The sequence below is a fragment of the Colias croceus genome, chromosome 23 (assembly GCF_905220415.1).
Source record: "Colias croceus chromosome 23, ilColCroc2.1".
Taxonomy (NCBI): domain Eukaryota; kingdom Metazoa; phylum Arthropoda; class Insecta; order Lepidoptera; family Pieridae; genus Colias; species Colias croceus.
In genome coordinates, this window is record NC_059559.1 from 7,977,345 (window position 1) to 7,997,509 (window position 20,165).

At 35.3% G+C, this 20,165-nt stretch overlaps 1 protein-coding gene and 1 long non-coding RNA gene across 2 annotated transcripts in view; both read left to right on the forward strand.

The window, feature by feature from the left end:
- Positions 1-543: 543 nt before the first annotated feature.
- The window catches only part of LOC123702265, a 70,610-nt gene continuing 50,988 nt past the window's right edge, over positions 544-20,165 (forward strand). Inside the window, exons 1-4 of the mRNA XM_045649957.1 lie at positions 544-812; positions 16,254-16,306; positions 17,868-17,984; positions 18,212-18,278. Of these exons, the coding sequence (XP_045505913.1) occupies positions 16,265-16,306; positions 17,868-17,984; positions 18,212-18,278 (226 nt within the window). The 5' untranslated portion in view covers positions 544-812; positions 16,254-16,264. The remainder of the gene's footprint in view (positions 813-16,253; positions 16,307-17,867; positions 17,985-18,211; positions 18,279-20,165) is intronic.
- On the forward strand, positions 18,945-19,206 carry LOC123702202. The gene is made up of 2 exons (XR_006752831.1): positions 18,945-18,999; positions 19,136-19,206. It is a non-coding gene; the product is annotated as an uncharacterized LOC123702202 (long non-coding RNA).

Below are 20,165 nucleotides of genomic sequence, written 5' to 3' on the forward strand. Positions count from 1 at the left end.
ACGTACCCCACCACATCGGCCGCGCGCAATGTTTTTGTTTGGAATAACCTCTCTAGTACGTAGTACATTTGTACGTACTACATTTATCTCGATGGTACTATATTGAGATTCGTTATTTCAAATTCAAATTAAAATTCATTTATTCATTGCTTGAACACGAGCTGATGTTAACTTATATTACCTAATATTGCGTTACAGTATTCGCAATGTGAACTGGCATGCAATCATTTTAATAATAACATTATTACATTCCAATTAATACTGTATATTATAAATTTCGAATATTATCTTCTGCGTTATTTTAGATACCTATATTTTGGTTTATAAAAACATTACATTTAATAATATAAACTTATCGATCTTAGTTAGGAGGAAGTGCGACAGTTATTCAGTTCCGCAGCGCCGCGTCCGTCCGGGTCAACTTGTGATATCGGTATTCGGTAGTTCGGTAATCGGTACAGAAAGCGAATAACTAATGTTTCTCTAGCAGCGCGGGCGGGCGACGCGCGACGCGGGCGGGCACGTATCGCGCTAGAGGCCCCTTGGGGTTGGGGATTTGAATGACACAAGTTCAAGTTTAGCCCGCTCTTCAGTCTTCACTACTATTACCTCACTAGCAATAGTAATACAGAATTGAGCGTAGAATGTGTTTGTTTGTTTTTTTACCTTGCATTTCATAAGTTCGTGTAGGTAAAGTCTACAAAAGTATTATATTGGCTAGGTATGTAAATGGTGGTGGATTTATTGGAAGTTATTTAAACAGTGTTTTTTGTGAGTAGATGTACCTACGCCCTTGTGCAAACATTCCAAAGGTGTGTTATTGCTATTTTTGTTGATATTACTTATTAAGAGCTCTCTCTTTTTTGAAGTGAAAACTTCTTTAGCGGCGTTGGGTATAAAATCTTAAACTCGCGTCAGGACACGTGGCCTGATCGAAAAAGAGTAAGACGGATGTTTTTTTTTTTTAGCCCTTATATTCCATGCGTAGGTAAGACGGATACCATTCCAAAATATCAAACATGCTGAACGTTAATAATCAAGTTTTCACTTCTGCCGGCACTCCCGGAGTGCAACCCGTCTTTTTTTTATAATACTAGCGGTCCGCCCCGGCTTCGCCCGTGGTACCTACATGTTTACCTACGTTTTTTTTAAGTTTTTTCATAAGAACCATCCTCGTAGGTACTTCAAGGAATAGATTCCGCAGCGCACGCGATGACAGAATTTTTATTAAGGAATTTTTTACACCTTGGGTTACATTATTGCATTTTTGGTAAGGATCTCTAATTTTTTTGAAAATGCAATATAGCCTATGTTGCTCAGTGAAGATGCAGCTTTCTAATGGTGTATGAATTTGGATTGAAATCGGTCCAGTAGTTTATGCGTGAAAACCATACATACATACAAACCTTTCCTCTTTATAACATTAGTATAAAAGTATAGATGTTAGCAGGCTATAATATAATAATATGTATAATATGTACATACGTACCTACCTACTATTTTATCGCCCGCGCGAGCGGTTACGCTAGCTACCTACCTACTAAGCGTTATTGTTCTAGATAAACCGGTTCATTCAATAGGTCATACATAATCTGTGGTCATAATATATCGTAAACGGTAAGTTTTACCAAAAAAGTTTACTTATAGGATATAAAAAATGCGGAATTTTATTCAGTAAGTACCTACTTAGGTACAAAAAAATATCAAAATAATTTTTGTCCTAAAGTAAAAGGCTTTCGAGTTACCTATCTGCCAAAAACTTTTCGCGAAGCTACTGGGCCTTGGCCTTGACCTAAAAAAATATGAAATTAGATCGGAAATTTATTTACTGGGGAAAGGCGATTTACCGTTTTGAACACTACACAGCGAGCGTGACGGGGAGAGTCATAAAATGAATCATACAATTAGAATTTAGCAAAAGTATTTATAATTTTAACTAGGTAGGTAAGTCGTAGGTACTCCGTACTACCTATCTTATTTTCCAGACGAGTCATTCAAGTCCATAAAGGTAGGTACTCCATAAAAATAAAATAGGTATAGGTACCTAGGAAACCGTTGAGCAGATTTTGATAGTTAAGATAATATGATGATAGCAGATAGACCAATATTAATAATACCTACATGTTATTGCCAAAATAAAGAGGTGTTTATAGGTAGTTGACGAGAATTAAAAGAAAATTCACGAATTTTGTAAACTCAGACTAAGACACACCAAAAAAAATTTCATTCATGTAATCTTTGACAAGTGTTTATGAATTGTCATTTTTTTTAACTACTATAGGTAGGTACTCGTATCAGAGAAGGGCACATCTAGCATTTTGGTGGAACTGAGATAATTGGGTTTAAAATTTTTACCATAATATTCTGCTTCATAGCGTAGAAGCCGCGTTAATACCACTTACTACAAAGAAAAGGCATAATTGACTGTGGGCACAACTGGACCAGTGCAAACTTAGCACCCCATCTATGGAATTTTGGGTCGAAAATGACCTTGATCGTTAGGTCCCCGTTAGGTCCTTTAAGGTCCCACAATTTTTTCGTTAGGTCCCCTTTAGTTTTTTTTTAAATAATTTTTTAAATTTTAGGTATAAAAAAATGCAACTTTAGCACCCCATCCATAGAATTTTGGGTCAAAAATGACCTTAATCGATAGGTCTCCGTTAGGTCCTATAAGGTCCCACAATTTTTTCGTTAGGTCCCCTTTAGTTTTTTTTTTAATAATTTTTTTTTTAATTTTAGGTATAAAAAAGTTACACTTTAGCACCCCATCCATAGCAAAATTGGCAAATTTTATCAAAATCGTATTCTTTACCGTTAGGTCCGTATAGGCTCATCATTGAAATTGTTGAATTATTTATTTTATTAAAATTATAAAATAATAAAAACCTGCGCATGCGCCTTAGAGCATTAAGGCATTCGCACATCATACATAAACAGTGCGAAATTTAAAATGGTATCGTTTCATTAATTAAATAAATCTATTGTTCTGAGAGTGCTTATTTATTAATAATATATACACCATAGATTGACACTACTTAATACACTAATAGTTATTTTAATTCTAGGTTGAAAAGTAGGTTTTACATAATACTTAGTACATTATTTTGATAAAACTCGTAGGGTTCAGCCTGCGTTTGCAATTTAAGCGGAAAACATGTAATTTTTTACGACATCACATTAGAAACCTCAAAAATAACAGTACTTCGCCACTATTTAATGGATGTTATTATACATATAAACCTTCCTCTTGAATCACTCTATCTATTAAAAAAACCGCATCAAAATCCGTTGCGTAGTTTCAAAGATTTAAGCGTACAAAGGTCAAAGTGACATAGGGACAGAGAAAGCGACTTTGTTTTATACTATGTAGTGATAGTGATAGAGTCCGGCTAACGAATGAAAAGGCGGCAAATTCAAAAAATCATCATATGGTAACTTAGGTTATAGTTGGAAATAAAGTTTTGATACTTTAATTTATTATTACGAGCTTTGTTTTTTTGAGAGATTAACAACATCTTCATCTATATAATATTATATATATGTAATCTGGTATAGTTATCTGATACAGATAAAAAAGAACAGCTAGTGAAAGTAAGAAAAAACATAATAAAATACAATTAAATTTTGTTTAATCAATATAATCATATTAAATCTGAAAGCCGCGTTCAGCCGCGAATAAAGAATAAGAATCACTATCATTATCTCTGACATCATTAACTCTTCCATGTCTGCAGTTATTCCATCTTGTTTTTTTTGTACTGCTCTTCAACATGAATAACCGTTTGGTCCTAGAATAAATCTCGTCGAGATACTGATTTTGTGTCTTTAAACATTTTGAACGGACAGATCGTTCAATTTTATATTGTTGCTTGAATAGTTTTTAACTGGATTACTGGTATCATCCATGCAAAATAATAATAATAATATTAATATTAAACAAATCATACCTACTTATAATAATGTGCAATGCAATCAAGATGAAAAGCATCAAAATATCAAGTCACACTTAACAATGCATTGAGATATTTCTCGTAAACACTCTTGTTTTTCCTTGAAAACTACATCTCTTTCAAATTGTTTCATTTTAAATTTATTAATCATAGTTTAAAGTTTTCGTCATGTTTTCAACTCAGTTTTCAAAAATATTTTTTTTAATTTTTTTTTTTAGAAATCACTAAAATCCTAAGCTAAAATCGCAGAAAAAAAAATCACTTTGACAAGCTTTGACACATCAACAACTCAGGTTTTAATGACAGATAACGGTCAAGTGTTGCCAAATAAATTTTCGAAATAAAAAGCCAGTTTCATCTTTCGAACCAGACGTGACTAACTGACTAGTATAGACACAAGATTTATTTATTGATTTAAATGTAATAAATGAAACGATACCAATTTAAATTTCGCATTGTTTATGTATGATGTGCGCATGCCTTAATGCTCTAAGGCGCATGCGCAGGTTTCAATTATTTTATAACTAGTGGTCCGCCCCGTTTTCGCCCGTGGTACATATTTAGTATCCTATATCCTTCTCCTGGCTCTAAACTACCTCCCTGCCAATTTTCAGCTAAATCGGTTCAGTCGTTCTTGAGTTATAAGTGGAGTAACTAACACGACTTTCTTTTATTTAATATATAGATTTTAATAACATAAATAATTTAACAATTTCAATGATGGGCCTCTACGGACCTAACGGTAAAGAATACGATTTTGATAAAATTCGCCAATTTTGCTATGGATGGGGTGCTAAAGTGTAACTTTTTTATACCTAAAATTAATAAAAAAAATATTTAAAAAAAAACTAAAGGGGACCTAACGAAAAAATTGTGGGACCTTATAGGACCTAACGGAGACCTATCGATTAAGGTCATTTTTGACCCAAAATTCTATGGATGGGGTGCTAAAGTTGCATTTTTTTATACCTAAAATTTAAAAAATTATTTAAACAAAAACTAAAGGGGACCTAACGAAAAAATTGTGGGACCTTAAAGGACCTAACGGGGACCTAACGATCAAGGTCGTTTTCGACCCAAAATTCCATAGATGGGGTGCTAAGTTTGCACTGGTCACAACTGGCGCGTTTCGACCGAACCCTGCCCTCCTTTCCTCACCCCTAATCGCAAATAGTTAAAAGAAAAGGCACAACTCGTTATTTGTGCATTTTATACGTTAATTAATTGAAACATGCAAGGATCTTTTATTAAGGGTTTGGTCTAGTAGTGCAAACAAATGCATCCTGTCATCCTATATGTAAATAATACAAATGTACTAAGGGAAAGTTGCTCCACTTAATTTTTAAAAATTAAATCATTCGTATGCATAATTTAATATTCGTAATAAGTACCTAAAATGACAATTTGAAACAATTTTCGTGAAAATTACACCGGGTGATTCTTTTTATCAGTACACAAAATTTGCGAATACGTTCTATCAAATTTTGTATATCATAAAAAAAAATGTAATGTTTGTGTAAAAAATTATAAAATAGAAAAATGCGCAAATGAAAACAAAAGATATTTATTTTTGACTAGCTTCCGCCCGCGACTCCGTCCGCGTGGATGTCGGTGTTCGCGTGGATGGTTTATTTCTCCATTTTGAACTGGGAAGACGTTTCTCACTAAATTAATATTAGGCGATTATGATTCACTCCAGTCCAAACAGCAAATAAGCAGGCTTCTGCTTCTGCAACGTTTAGTTGTCCCTGAATTTGGAAAAAATAGTCATGTTTCTTATCTATGACAAAAGTGTTATTTTTTTGCATTGTATTTCAAATATTAAATTTTTTATTTTTAACCGCATCTTCCGCATTCATGTATTTGGCCGGAATTAGACATTTAACTTCTACTTACTAGTCCCATTTTCCCTTCTTGATATGGGAATGTATAAAGTAATTTTTTTAGATATTTCTCGTTATACTTTTAAAAAGTTATAATTGTCATTTTGCTCATTAGGTAAAGTAATTTCGATATCAGTTTTAAGTTTTTTGATACCTGCAATAATAACGTCATAATCGCCTGCATATACTTATCGATTACACCCTGTATACAATCCACCATCCACATTCATAATGTTTTCCTGTCCTCCTCTCCTTTACATTTTAAATGAGTAAATCTGCTACCACTGAAGGATGTTTCATTGTGATCAGCAAATTTTCACCACTGTTGTCGATTATTTGTTTTTCATTTTTAATCAGCAATTGGGAATCATCAGTTTTATTTTTTGCAGATTGGTGATGTACCCTAACAATACGTCGAAAAGGGAAAGCATCAACGAATTATCGTTTTCGTCCTCTTTTTTTATTCTTCGCGTCTCTGTTACTTGTGTTTGTTTAGTTCTCAACACCTATTGAATTTTCTATGTTATTGTGATCTTCCATTACATCTGAGTTTTGATGATGTGATGATAATCCATTCGTTTTAATATTGGTACTTAGAGGTCTAAACTAGAAATGGTAGACTAAATTTGTCAGCGCGTCTGTAAGATCAGAATATAAAACCAACATCCTGTATTTAAGTTACAAAATTAATAATCAAATAACATGCCGCTACGTTCAAAATGACTAGAAGAAAAAATTAAAACACCTCGACATATTTGGAATTTTGGAGTAAACAAATCATTTTTCCCGTATGTCCCAAGTTCAAGTTCTCAATACAAGTTTATATTATGTTTCGTATTTCTCAAACGAAAAATAAACATTTTTGGAACTTCAAAAAAAAATTATATTATAAGAAAATTTATGAGCTTACTTTAGTTTTAAAGAAATATACATCCCTTTACTGACACCCCGTAAAATAACGAAATGTTTGCCAATCACCTTTGGTTTAATTAACTTTATGTTCGAAGATAATTTTTTTTCTAGTAGTTACACGCATATTTTTTTCGTTTATTTTCCATATCGAAATCAAATGTTTAAAAATACGAATATTTGCACAAAACTAAGATAAAAATAATCAATTAACAAAAATATTAAATTTAATGAAGTAGAGCAACTTTCACTTCGGTATGAAGGAAAATCGAGCGTAGAGCACACGTCAGAACGCTCCGGCCCAAGGAGCGCGACTAAAGAAATTCGCTAGGATTTTTCCTACTTATTTTAAATATTTTTTTAATATTTAAAGAATTATCAAAATTCAAAAAAAAATTTTTTAAAGGTTTAATACTCATTCAACTCGAATAAATTAATGGAAAAAATAACTTTTAGCAGTATTTATCAATAGTTTTTGTAAGGCAAAAAATGGGAAATTTAATGAATTTATAACGTTCTAATTAGGAAAATCATAAGTTTTTCGGCAATTGTATTCAGCAGATTTTAATAACGACTATATAAGGATAATAATGCGCTGATCAAATTGTATAAATTGTAATCGGTTGCAACGTAGTGAGTGCACAAACTTAGCTCGAAATGTCTTTGGGGGAAAGAGACTTATCTTGAAGGCCTGATTAAGGTAACATAAAGTAACTTTATAAATGTGAAAAAATTCATGCGCATTGCGTATATAACACTAATTGATAAACAAGAAAAAAAAATTCAGTTTATCATTTCAATAGCCGGGAAAAAATTGTCAAATAACTTGTTGAAAACGCAATTTTGCTAGACTGCAGCCTTAAGTAGACAGGGCACATCTGACCACACATCTGGCATTTGAGCCTTTTCTTTGTGTTATGTTGTAGATGTGCCTTTTGAAAGTAGATTTAGTAAAAATCTGTATGAATATTTTCGAATGGTATCCGTCTTACGCATGGAATATAAGGGCTGAAAAAAAAAACATCCGTCTTACGCTTTTTCGATCAGGCCACGTGTCCTGACGCGAGTTTAAGATTTTATACCCAACGCCGCTAAAGAAGTTTTCACTTCAAAAAAAAAATTGTGTTATTAACATGGACCAATATACTCAAGTGGACTGACAATCGCCATAGTAAATAAACAATGTAATTCGTTTCTCAGTTCCCAATTTTGTCGATAGATGTCACACGCAGTAGCATTTAGCATTTTTGAAGTGAAAACTTCTTTAGCGGCGTTGAGCACTTTTTCTGTACTGGTATAAAATCTTAAACTAGCGTCAGGACACGTGACCTGATCGAAAAAGCGTAAGACGGCGTTCGAAACCGTACGATAATTATTATCGTACAAACACGATAATTTTGTGCCTACGTACGATGTACGATAGCATAGTATTATCGTACGCTGATTGTACGATAATTTATATCATGCAAAATTCGAGAATTTATATTATTTCACCCATACAAATATGAAATTTTGACGTGTTTCATATCGAACTTTCATGGGAACAGTGAAATTTTGTCCTAGTGAATTTTAAACTTGGCGCGTTTATTGAACATAAAGTGGAAAGGGAATCGGTTCAGGTCTGTACTCTGTAGTCTGTACCACGCGTAAAACCAAAGAGTTTATTGTATAGTAGGGCACGTAAAACGTTTGGGTTTCAGTGTCCCGTTGATTTGACAGCGGTAGTTAAACAAAGATTAAGTGCCTTTTCACACTACCCGGCTGCCAGATAGCCGGCGCCGGCTACCCGGTGGTGAAGTGTATGGGCATGGTAAGTACATAGCTTTCACATGTACCGGCGTAATCTATCCGGCAGGCGATTGCCGGGTGCGCGCCGGAACCACCACTGTGCGTCCGGTCGCCGGGCATCGGTTAGCCGGCGGCCGAACTGACAGTGGTGTATGGAACACGCAACTAGCTTTCACACGCGCTGGCCGGTCAGTCGCCCAGGTACAGTCTGCGAGAGTACGTTAGTACTTGAAAAACCTATCTTCATGTGCTCGTAGATCTGAGAATAATTTATAGAATGCACCTAATGCTTCTGTTTTCATATTCATTGGATGAACCCAATAATTTCTTGATTTTTCTTTCCGGCGCAGATAATTTCGTTTTCGATATAAAAGCCACATTGCAATTATTTGTTCACGGTCCATCTTTGAAACTATAGAAAGAGACTGTACTCTTGTCGGCTCTCTAGCCAGCCGATACTGCCGGAATCAACCGGGACATGTGAAAGCTTATTTGACACCGGGTATCCGGCGCCGGCTACCCGGCAACCGGTACGTGTGAAAAGGCACTAACTATAGAGAACTTGCGTACATGTCAATATTACAATTTAAATGATTTATTTATTTAAAACTAGCTTTCCTCCCGCGGCTTCGCCCGCGCAGTCAAAGAAAAACCCGCATAGTTCCCGTTCCCGTGGGATTTCCGGGATAAAACCTATCCTATGTCCCGGGGTAAAAAGTAGCCTATGTCCTTTCTCGGGTATCAAAATATCTCTACACCAAATTTCATGAAAATTGGTTCAGTAGTCAAGGCGTGATTGAGTAACAGACAGACAGACAGAGTTACTTTCGCATTTATAATATTAAGTATGAATTGACGTTATCCTAAAAAGTACGATAATTTCGATCCATATACGCTTAATGTACGATAAGTCGTTGAAATTATGGATGAAAGTTGATTTTTCGGAGAGATAAACTTTTTAATATAAAATAATTGTAATACCTAGTGCACACTAAAAGTTTTGCGTTGCGGGCCACCCATAAATGTTTGAATTTTGAATGTTATATTTTTTTAACATATGAAGTCTCATTAGTTGTAGAAAAAAAAATTGGGCGGGAAGCGCTTGTCAATTGTTTTTTATCTCAAGTTAAAGTTCGTTATCCGTAGCATAAATGGAACTAGCACGCAACAATTTTAGGGCGGTGATTTTTTATGATTTTAAAAGTTCGCTTTCTCCGAAAGCTTGCACTGCTCGCCTTTAAAATACTTTTGGGAGGGAAGCACCTTAGTTGAGGACTGTAAGGCATTGATATGCTGAATTTCATCGCGGCCATGTTTCTCTCCATGATGACATTTGTGAAGGTCAACCCTCAACTGCGATCACGGAGGAAAATATGGCTACCGTCAGACGACTAATTTAAGAAAATTGCCATATCACTTATTAGGAGATTCGAGGACATTTGGGGATTGGTATGAGCCAAATTCAGAAAATTTTACATGAACGTGACTGGTGTTTGAAAGTGACAGCAAACCAACAAAATTAAGGCAGGCAATTGCAATTGAGAAGGGTCGACAAACAAATGATTGCGTTTTTTTTCTCTAAGACGGGTTCTGTCTGCACTATACCACTTGAGCAACAAAATACTGTTAATGCCGAGTCGTACACCACTATTTGTTTGCCCAATGTCTTAGAAAAAATAAGGGAAAAACGACCTAGAAGTCGCATCTTGTTGCACCATGACAGTGCTTCGGCGCACACCGCGAACAAAACAAAGTCATTTTTGGCTTCTGAAAACATAGAGCACGTGACCTATGCCGCACGCAGTCCTGACCTAGCACCGTGCGATTTCTTCGGTTTCCCAAAAATCTAAGATTCAATGAGTGGTTCGACATTTACGTGGCCAGAAGAGGCCGTGATTGCTTTCAAACAGCACGCAGAAAACATACCCTCGAACCAATGATCCTCATGTCTCCAAAAATTGTTTGAACGGATGAAAAAGTGTTTTAAATGTAACGGAGAATACTTTAAAAAGTAGTAACTATAATATTACTCAAATAAATTGTTTTATTTACGAGTTACGCAAAACTTTCAGAGTGGCCCACGTAGTTTCAAAGTGTTAAATTTTTAATGTAATATAAATTGTCATGTTTGTGTACGATAGCGCAATAAATGAATATTGTATTCTGCCACATAAATGATAGTACTTTTATACTGATAAAGCAATTGGTACAAAATTATTCAATAACCATTCCAAAATATCAAACATGCTCAACGTTAATAATCAAGTTTTCACTTCTGCCGGCACTCCCGGAGTGCAACCCGTCTTTTTTTTATAATTGAATGGTTCTTGTCGAACCAAAGACGTGTACTAGAAGACGTAATAAATCGTTTAAGAACTAGATGTCGTCATAGAGCTTTAAAAATTGCCTTAGTTCTAAAATTGGTCTCTAGTGGCGCTTTAAAAATTGCAAATTAAATAATAAGCTCAAATCAGAGCGCCATCTAGTAATAGTCTGAAATTTTAGTGCTACGATCCCTAGTTTGGCGATTGTGAGTCCAATGGTTATTAGCCAGAATCTTGCCAGAATACTTGGAAAGGTTAATTCATAGAATACTAGCGGTTCGCCCCGGCTTCGCCCGTGGTACCTACATGTTTACGTTTTTTTTCATAAAAACTATCCTATCTCTCAAGTTGGATCGAACTGCACATGGTGTGCGAATTTTATTATAATCGGTTAAGTGGTTTAGGAGTCCATTGAGGACAAACGTTGTGACACGAGATTAATATAATATACTAGCTTTCCACCCGCGGCTTCGCCCGCATTTTCAAAGAAAAACCCGCATAGTTCCCGTTCCCGAGGGATTTCCGGGATAAAACCTATCCTATCTCTCAAGTTGGATCGAACAGCACATGGTGTGCGAATTTTATTATAATCGGTTAAGTGGTTTAGGAGTCCATTGAGGACAAACATTGTGACACGAGATTTATATAATACGTAGGCCACACTGAAAGTTTTGCGTAACTAATAAATAAAACAATTTATTTGTCTAATATTATATTTTATACTTTTTAAAGTATTCTCCGGTACATTTAAAACACTTTTTCATCCGTTCAAACCATTTCTGGAAACATGAGGACCATTGGTTCGAGGGTATGTTTTCTGCGTGCTGTTTGAAAGCAACCACGGCCTCTTCTGGCCACGTAAATGTCGAACCACTCATTGAATCATACATTTTTGGGAAAAGGAAGAAATCGCAAGGTGCTAGGTTCGGTTAGGTCGAAAAAGCGTAAGACGGATGTTTTTTTTTTTTTTTTTGAAGTGAATTTTTATATTTTTATTGAAATTGATTCCAGAAGATTACTGGGAACTTTAAAAACTCATTTTGTTACTTTTATTAGTAGGTACGATCCTTATAAGTATTTTAGTGTATTCAACCAACTTAAAAAAGTGTGACTATTTTACAACAATTTGAATATGAATTGTATTATTGTATACAATATCGAAGCTTTTTAAAAAATGTATTTAAAATACTTTTTGAAGTGAAAACTTCTTTAGCGGCGTTGGGTATAAAATCTTAAACTCGCGTCAGGTTTTTTTTTTTGAAGTGAATTTTTATATTTTTATTGAAATTGATTCCAGAAGATTACTGGGAACTTTAAAAAATCATTTTGTTACTTTTACTAGTAGGTACGATCACAGATTGTATTATTGTATAGAATATCGAAGCTTTTTAAGAAATGTATAAAATACTTTTTTAAGAATTATTATCATACTTATTATTATGTTACCGGCAATATATTAAAACCGGCATTGTATGAAATTCTTAGTAAATGTATGTTATTCCGAGAAACAGTCGGAATTATATAAATTAAATTCGTCCCATTACCTATATCTTTAAATCTGAACTTTTCCTAAGTAGCAAACACATTTGCAAATGTGGGTGGTTTTTGGGGTAGCTATTAACCAATATGAGATCAAAACTAAAATCCAAGATGGCGCCGACGAAAATTTGAAATCTTTTCGTCATGGGTGTCATTTTCATGGTTTTTGGGGTAGCTATTAACGAATAAGAGGTCAAAACTATAATCCAAGATGGCGCTGATGAAAATTTGACTTTTTTTCGTGATGGGTGTCATTTTCATGGTTTTTGGGGTAGCTATTAACGAATATGAAGTCAAAACTAAAATCCAAGATGGCGCCGACAAAAAATTTACATCTTTTCGTCATGGGTGTCATTGTCATGGTTTTTGGGGTAGCTATTAAACAATATGAGGTCAAAATTAAAATTCAAGATGGCGCCGACGAAAATTTTACACATTTTCGTCATGGGTGTCATTTTCATGTTTATTGGGGTAGCTATTAACCAATATGAGGTCAAAACTAAAATCCAAGATGGCGCCGACGAAAATTTTACATATTTTCGTCATGGGTGTCATTTTCATGGTTATTGGGGTATCTATTAACCAATATGAGGTCAAAACTAAAATCCAATATGGCGCCGACGAAAATTTTACATCTTTTCGACACGGGTGTCATTTTCATGGTTTTTGGGGTAGCTATTAACCAATATGAAGTCAAAACTAAAATCAAAGATGGCGCCGACGAAAATTTTACATCTTTTCATCACGGGTGTCATTTTCATGGTTTTTGGGGTAGCTATTAACGAATATGAGGCCAAAATTATAATCCACAACGCACAATAATCTTTTTTATTTCGTTTTTATTTTTGGCACGAGGAGCGATACACCCGTCCTTCCAAGAGCGCTTCTGAGCGCGGTCTGACGAACCGCGAGAACAAAATGTATGACGACAAGTATTTTTAATTTAGCTCATAATTGAAATAAAATTTTGATTTAGATTCATAAAAATTACACCATATATAAAGGATTAGATTAGAATTATATCCCTCAATAGTTAAGAAGATAGATTAGGCTCTTAATTTTCCTAAAATGGTACCGTTTTAGACCCCATTTTTTTTTTAATTTATGCGTTTATTGTGATGGGAAAAACTTATTTTAGCGACAATTTTGTATGACGTCGTACAATTTTTATAAGATGAACGTAGAGCTGAATATATTATCTTTAAATTAAGATATTACTATGTTCTCACGTGTAATTGCTTTAAGTTAAAATGGTACCGTAAAACAGCGTGTTTTTGTAAAAATACGTAATAGCGTCCTTAATCAAGTTTTCACTTCTGCCGGCACTCCCGGAGTGCAACCCGTCTTTTTTGCCAACCCTTCTCGCCTGCCTCAATTTGGTTGGATTGCTGTAACTTTCAAACACCCACAAAGAATATTGGTGTTTTCTTTCTGGAATATAACCATGCATTCATATTTCGTATCCTGTCACGATATTATACACGGCATTAGAATGTCCGTAATTGTACATTAATAGCATTTCTTAACAGAAATCTACTCCATGTCGTTTTTGTTCTGGAGTGAGTTTGGGAGCAATCCACCGGCCACCAAGCTTCCTAACTTTGAAATGTTCATGTAAAATTTTCTGAATTTGGCTCATACCAATCCCCAAATGTCCTCGAATCTCCCAATAAGTGATATAGCAATTTTCTTAAATTAGTCGTCTGACGGTAGCCATATTTTCCTCCGTGATCGCAGTTGCGGGTCGAACTTCACCAATTTCATCATGGAGAGAAACACGGCCGCGATGAAATTCAGCATATCAATGCCTTACAGTGCTCAAATGAGGTGCTTCCCTCCCAAAAGTATTTTGAAGGCGAGCAGTGCAAGCTTTCGGAGAAAGCGAACTTTTAAAATCATCAAAAATCATCGCCCTAAAATTGTTTCGTGTTAGTTATCCGTTTTGCTACGGATAATGAACTTCAACTTGAAATAAAAAAAAATTGACAAGCGCTTCCCGCCAATTTTTTTTTCCTATACTTATGAGACTTCATAATATGTTAAAAAAATATAACATTCGAAATTCAAACACTTATGGGTGGCTAGAAACGCAAAACTTTTAGTGTGCACTAGGTATTAAGATTAAGAATATTTGTACAAATTCAACAAACTGCACCATTGCAAATAATACTCATTATCTATTAATTGATCGAGTTAGGCAATTTCTAGCCTTTAATATTAGCTAAAAAGAATTTTGTTTTCTAATAACTAAAATACCTATTCGTTTAGACTGGGACTTTGCATAGCGTTTGCCTCGGTTTGCCTTCGATACCAACTATTTTGTTTATTTTCATGAGGTATTTTACTTATCTTATAATTGTTTCGTTTATTTTAACCTCCTGAGACCCAGGATTTTTTTTCTTTCTTTTTTAATAAAAATTAGCTGTATCTGTTCTAATGCAATTATAGATATTCAAAAAAATGGTAAAAAAAATCTTTCGTGGAAAACTTGGATTTTCTTTATGTCATATATATGTATATTACAAGGGGTCCCAGTTCCAAGTGTAATGAGTTTATGAAAATGAAGAAAAACTACATGTGTTTTTAGTTATTATATATTTTTAAACGTGAATCTAAATATTTATTATTCTATCCATTGTTCTGTGTCTATTTTTTGTACCTTGGTTCAAAGATAGGTATTTTTAAGGGTAAGAAACGACCAGTTCAAGTATTTTGCACCGGCGCGGCGGTGTATTTATATTGTCACGTCCACCCCTAGGTCTTATTTCTTATCCATCCTCTCGGTCAGCCTCCTCTAATGCTTGCTCCACGTGATGTGCGTCCCCAAGATGGTCTGCCAACAACTGAAGACGACATACATAGTAACGATTCTGTCTGACATGACTCATACTCAGTGGACGAATGGAAGAAGAATCATTTTCTGGTATTTGGGCGGCTTCATCGGTATCATTTGGGGGATTATCTTCATCTCAAACATTTATTTATTCAATTAGACTTCATCTAAAAGCACTTTTAAATCTTCATAACAGTATTAACATTTACCACCGATTCGGAAAGCAGTATCTATGGAGAAGAACCGGCAAGAAACTCCATAGGTCTATCATATAGGTCAATATTTGACTCATCCAGGTGTTGGTAGATCTCAGTATCTTATAATCCTTGAAAATTATAATAAAATCTGTAACATAAACTAAAGAATGTCATATAGGTAATACATGGGGCCGTAGTAACCAATGCCATTTTGGCAAGAATTGAGACCAAATGTCTTACCAGTATGACATAAAAGAAAACATTTATATTTTTCACAAGTTTTAGATTTATCTTACAAAATAACTATTGCGGTTGCAGAAATAATATCTATTATCATTAGATATACAAAGATATACTGAAATATCCTAATGGTTCCACTAGAAATGTAAGATTACTGACCACGTGTTTGCCGTCGCACAGCCACCGTCAACTTCCAAATGAGAATACTTCAAATCAGTGTGCCTAGTGCGAGTTTTCATCGAGTACGAAACGTTACTATCGCGTCTGCGTCACAGCGAAATTTGTATGGGGAATCAAAGCTTCCCCATACGTCCGCTAGGGGCGCTGTTCGATTTCCCATACTAATTCGGCTGTGACGCAAACGCGATAGTAACGTTTCGTACTCGATGAAAACTCGCACTAGGCACACAGTGTCACTTATAAAACCAAAAACCGTTTAGTATAGCGGATGACATACCACTACATCGATTTGAGGTATTATTCTCGCATATACGCAAAAGATGGCGTTGAAATATTTTTTTATTGTTTATGTAATATATATAATATGACCGCAGGCCCCAGGAGGTTAAAGTAATATTATTATGTTACAGATTGAGCTACGATGGATGTTGTGATGTCGGATGTTTTACCATTAAGGATTAAGGTAATTAATTAGTGGCGGACAATATCAATAAATCACACTTTTTCTGGTAATGTCATTTTTGGGTACCTACCTAGTTGTTATATCGCTAATAGTTATAAAGACAAGGGGGACTGTGGTCCCCTAAATTGTTCCATCTTTACGTAAATGACCTTGTTGTCGTACTCAGCAATATGCGTGTTGGTTGCCGGATCGGAGGTATAATAGGCTATAATATGTAGCAACATAAGCTATGCCGATGATATGGTATTGCTGGCTCCGACTGCAAGTGCCATTTCTGAGATGCTCAAAGTCTGTGAGGCATATTATGTCGCTGCTCACGGCTTGCTTTATAATATTGTGTCTAAATGTAAATGCATTGTTTTTGGGGACTTTGGCAAGCATCGAAAATGTGCATCTGATATATCCATATATCTATTGACGCGATAACAGTAGAGTTTAAGTATCTCGGACACATGCTAAGTGATGTCCTCAAGGATGATGTAGATATAGAGCGTGAGCGTAGGGCATTGGCGATCCGAAGTAATATGTTGGCCCGTAGATTTGCCCGTTGTAGTAATCCAGTGAAAATCACGCTTTTTAAAGCCTTCTGTCATAATTTCTACACGGGTAGTCTATGGTTTGACTATTCATTCATTAGAGGATATAAGCTTCTTGATTCATTCTGATAGATCGCTTAATGCCTTACGAGTCATGTCAATGCGTTTAGAATGCTGTTGGGACTGCCTCGCTACTGCAGTCTGCAGTGCGCCTGGAATGTTCGCTAATGCGCAAACTGACGATTTCTGGGCGATAATACGCAAAAAATAGCGTCTACTTTTGATAGAGTGCGGGGCAGTCGCAACGGTCTCATGACGGTAATTTCGGAGAGATATATGTCATCTTTCATGGGACACTTTGTTCGTAAACTTGTCCATTCAAAGCGGCCGCGGCGGGTAACGCATAGGGTGCCCCGTCAACTGATGTATATTTACCTACTAACATTAGCTTATAAGTCACGTACTAACATTAATGGTACTCTGTCATCTAAAGGGTTGGCCATATTGCAAAAAAGTCACGAATTGCCCTTCTCGTTCTACAGCCTAGCATCACAGCTAGCATCCTACAGAAAAATATTATCGGCTGAATGCTGATGAAATTATGAAGAATTGCATTAAAATTGAATGTGTCTGGAGAATTGACTCCATCATCACCAACCGGAGTTTATGGGCTATATTAATGATAGAAAACCTTTATACATGCTGTGCCGCGCGGTTTCACCTGCGGGCGAACTCGCGGGCAATATCTAGTATTTCTATAGCTCACGTATTATTCTGATGTACCTATCACATAGGTAGTATAAAACAAAGTCGCTTTCTCTGTCCTTATGTCCCTGTGTATGTTTTTAAAGTACCAACGGATATTCAAGTGGTTTTTTTAATAGGAAGGTTTATATTATATTTCATCACGCTAACAATAATAGGAGCGGAGCAATGTGGATATTAAACCGTGGTGCACAGCTAGTATTGCATTAACTAAACTTTATATATTAAAAATAGTAAAGAATAGCATTTTTGCTTTGCAGGAGTTAGTGAATGTCGTTCAGAAAAGTGATCCCACGGACGTCGAGGACGCTCTGCCGGGCTGGGTGCGGCATTGTCTGCTCCACCTGGTGACCCGACACGCCGACCCCTCACCAGACGTATGCTTTCCAATTATTAAATGCAATATAATAAAATCAATCTGTGCTCTAAGAGTTAAGACGTTGCTTCATACCTCCTCGCGTTCCTGAGCAAAAGAGACTTGACAGACGGACAGACAAGGAAGTGATTCTATAGAATAGAGGTTGAGTTTTTTCTATTGTTTTGCTTGAAAATAATTTAAGAAAAAAAAGCAACTTTGTAAATACATACATACGTAAATTTACAGAAATCGACTTATTGGAATGACAAGCCAGATCTTCTTATACAAACCTTTCTCGAATCATTGCAAACTGGTAAGTATATACAGGGTATTTTTTCAAAGTGTTTTTACTTATTTATTTACACACGCTTTTCTACTCGTATTATGTTTTTGTGTGCATCAAGTGTTTGATTTAGTATCAACGACTGCGCGTACCTACTATGATCTATTTGTCCATACATAACTAAAAGTCTAAGAGTGATTTAATTCATTTTAATACAGTGATGATTCTCGTACAATACCTATGTACAGTACTCCAAAATTAATAATGCGCATGCAGATCTTCGCTAATTATCGTATTTCCAGAAACACCCGAATCACCCCGAATCATTGAATCGTAAGTGCCCTAAACAATGCACTTGCATCTTGCACTTTGTTCGAAAGAAATAGGAGTCAATTCAGAGTCATACACAATCGAAAACAATTCGGGCGATAGGTGAAGGTAGCCTGTCAGTCAAAAAATTCAAAAATCCGTCAGTCGTCTTTATATTATATTGGTGGTGACCGCACGTATTATCCCTGTATGGAATTATAATAGAGCTGCTGTTACATACCCTTCTTAGTTTTGTTTCAAAGTTGAATTTTCCGGTAAAATGATTATTTACACAGGTAGCAGATAGCAGTGGGGAAAGTAAAAATTAATAAGAGCATAATGAACGTTCTGACCATTTTACGATATCAGAAATAGAGATAATCCGCCTCCGGGAAGTTGGCACCGCACTTTGAAGTTAGAAAAATTTTAAAGGTTGTTCCAGGTTGTTCTAGGTTTGTTCTACATTGTTCCAGAATTTCATACAGCTGAGATTAAAACTTTTCGAGAAAAGTCAAAAAACCCGATTTTTGAGCTGGCACCGCACTTTTTAGATATCGCGATTCTGGCGGTTGTTCCAGGTTGTTCTAGGTTTGTTCTATATTGTTCCAAAATATCGCGTCCGAAAAAAATTTATTTTCCACAAAATTCGTAAAAAACCAAAAAGAAGTTGGCACCGCACTTTGAAGTTAGAAAAAATTTAAAGGTTGTTCCAGGTTGTTCTAGGTTTGTTCTATATTGTTCCAAAATATCGCGTCCGAAAAAAATTTATTTTCCACAAAATTCGCAAAAAACCAAAAAGAAGTTGGCACCGCACTTTGAAGTTAGAAAAATTTTAAAGGTTGTTCCAGGTTGTTCTAGGTTTGTTCTACATTGTTCCAAAATATGGCGTCCGAAAAAAATTTATTTTCCACAAAATTCGCAAAAAACCAAAAAGTAGTTGACCTCCGGGAAGTTGGCACCACACTTTGAAGTTAGAAAAATTTTAAAGGTTGTTCCAGGTTGTTCTAGGTTTGTTCTATATTGTTCCAAAATATCGCGTCCGAAAAAAATTTATTTTCCACAAAATTCGTAAAAAACCAAAAAGAAGTTGGCACCGCACTTTGAAGTTAGAAAAATTTTAAAGGTTGTTCCAGGTTGTTCTAGGTTTGTTCTAGATATTGTTCCAAAATATCGCGTCCGAAAAAAAATTATTTTCCACAAAATTCGTAAAAAACCACCCCCGGGAAGTTGGCACCGCACTTTGAAGTTAGAAAAATTTTAAAGGTTGTTCCAGGTTGTTCTAGGTTTGTTCTACATTGTTCCAAAATATCGCGTCCGAAAAAAATTTATTTTCCACAAAATTCGCAAAAACTCAAAAAGAAGTTGGCACCGCACTTTGAACTTAGAAAAATTTTAAAGGTTGTTCCAGGTTGTTCTAGGTTTGTTCTATATAGTTCCAAAATATCGCGTCCGAAAAAAATTTATTTTCCACAAAATTCGCAAAAAACCAAAAAGAAGTTGGCACCGCACTTTGAAGTTAGAAAAATTTTAAAGGTTGTTCCAGGTTGTTCTAGGTTTGTTCTATATTGTTCCAAAATATCGCGTCCGAAAAAAATTTATTTTCCACAA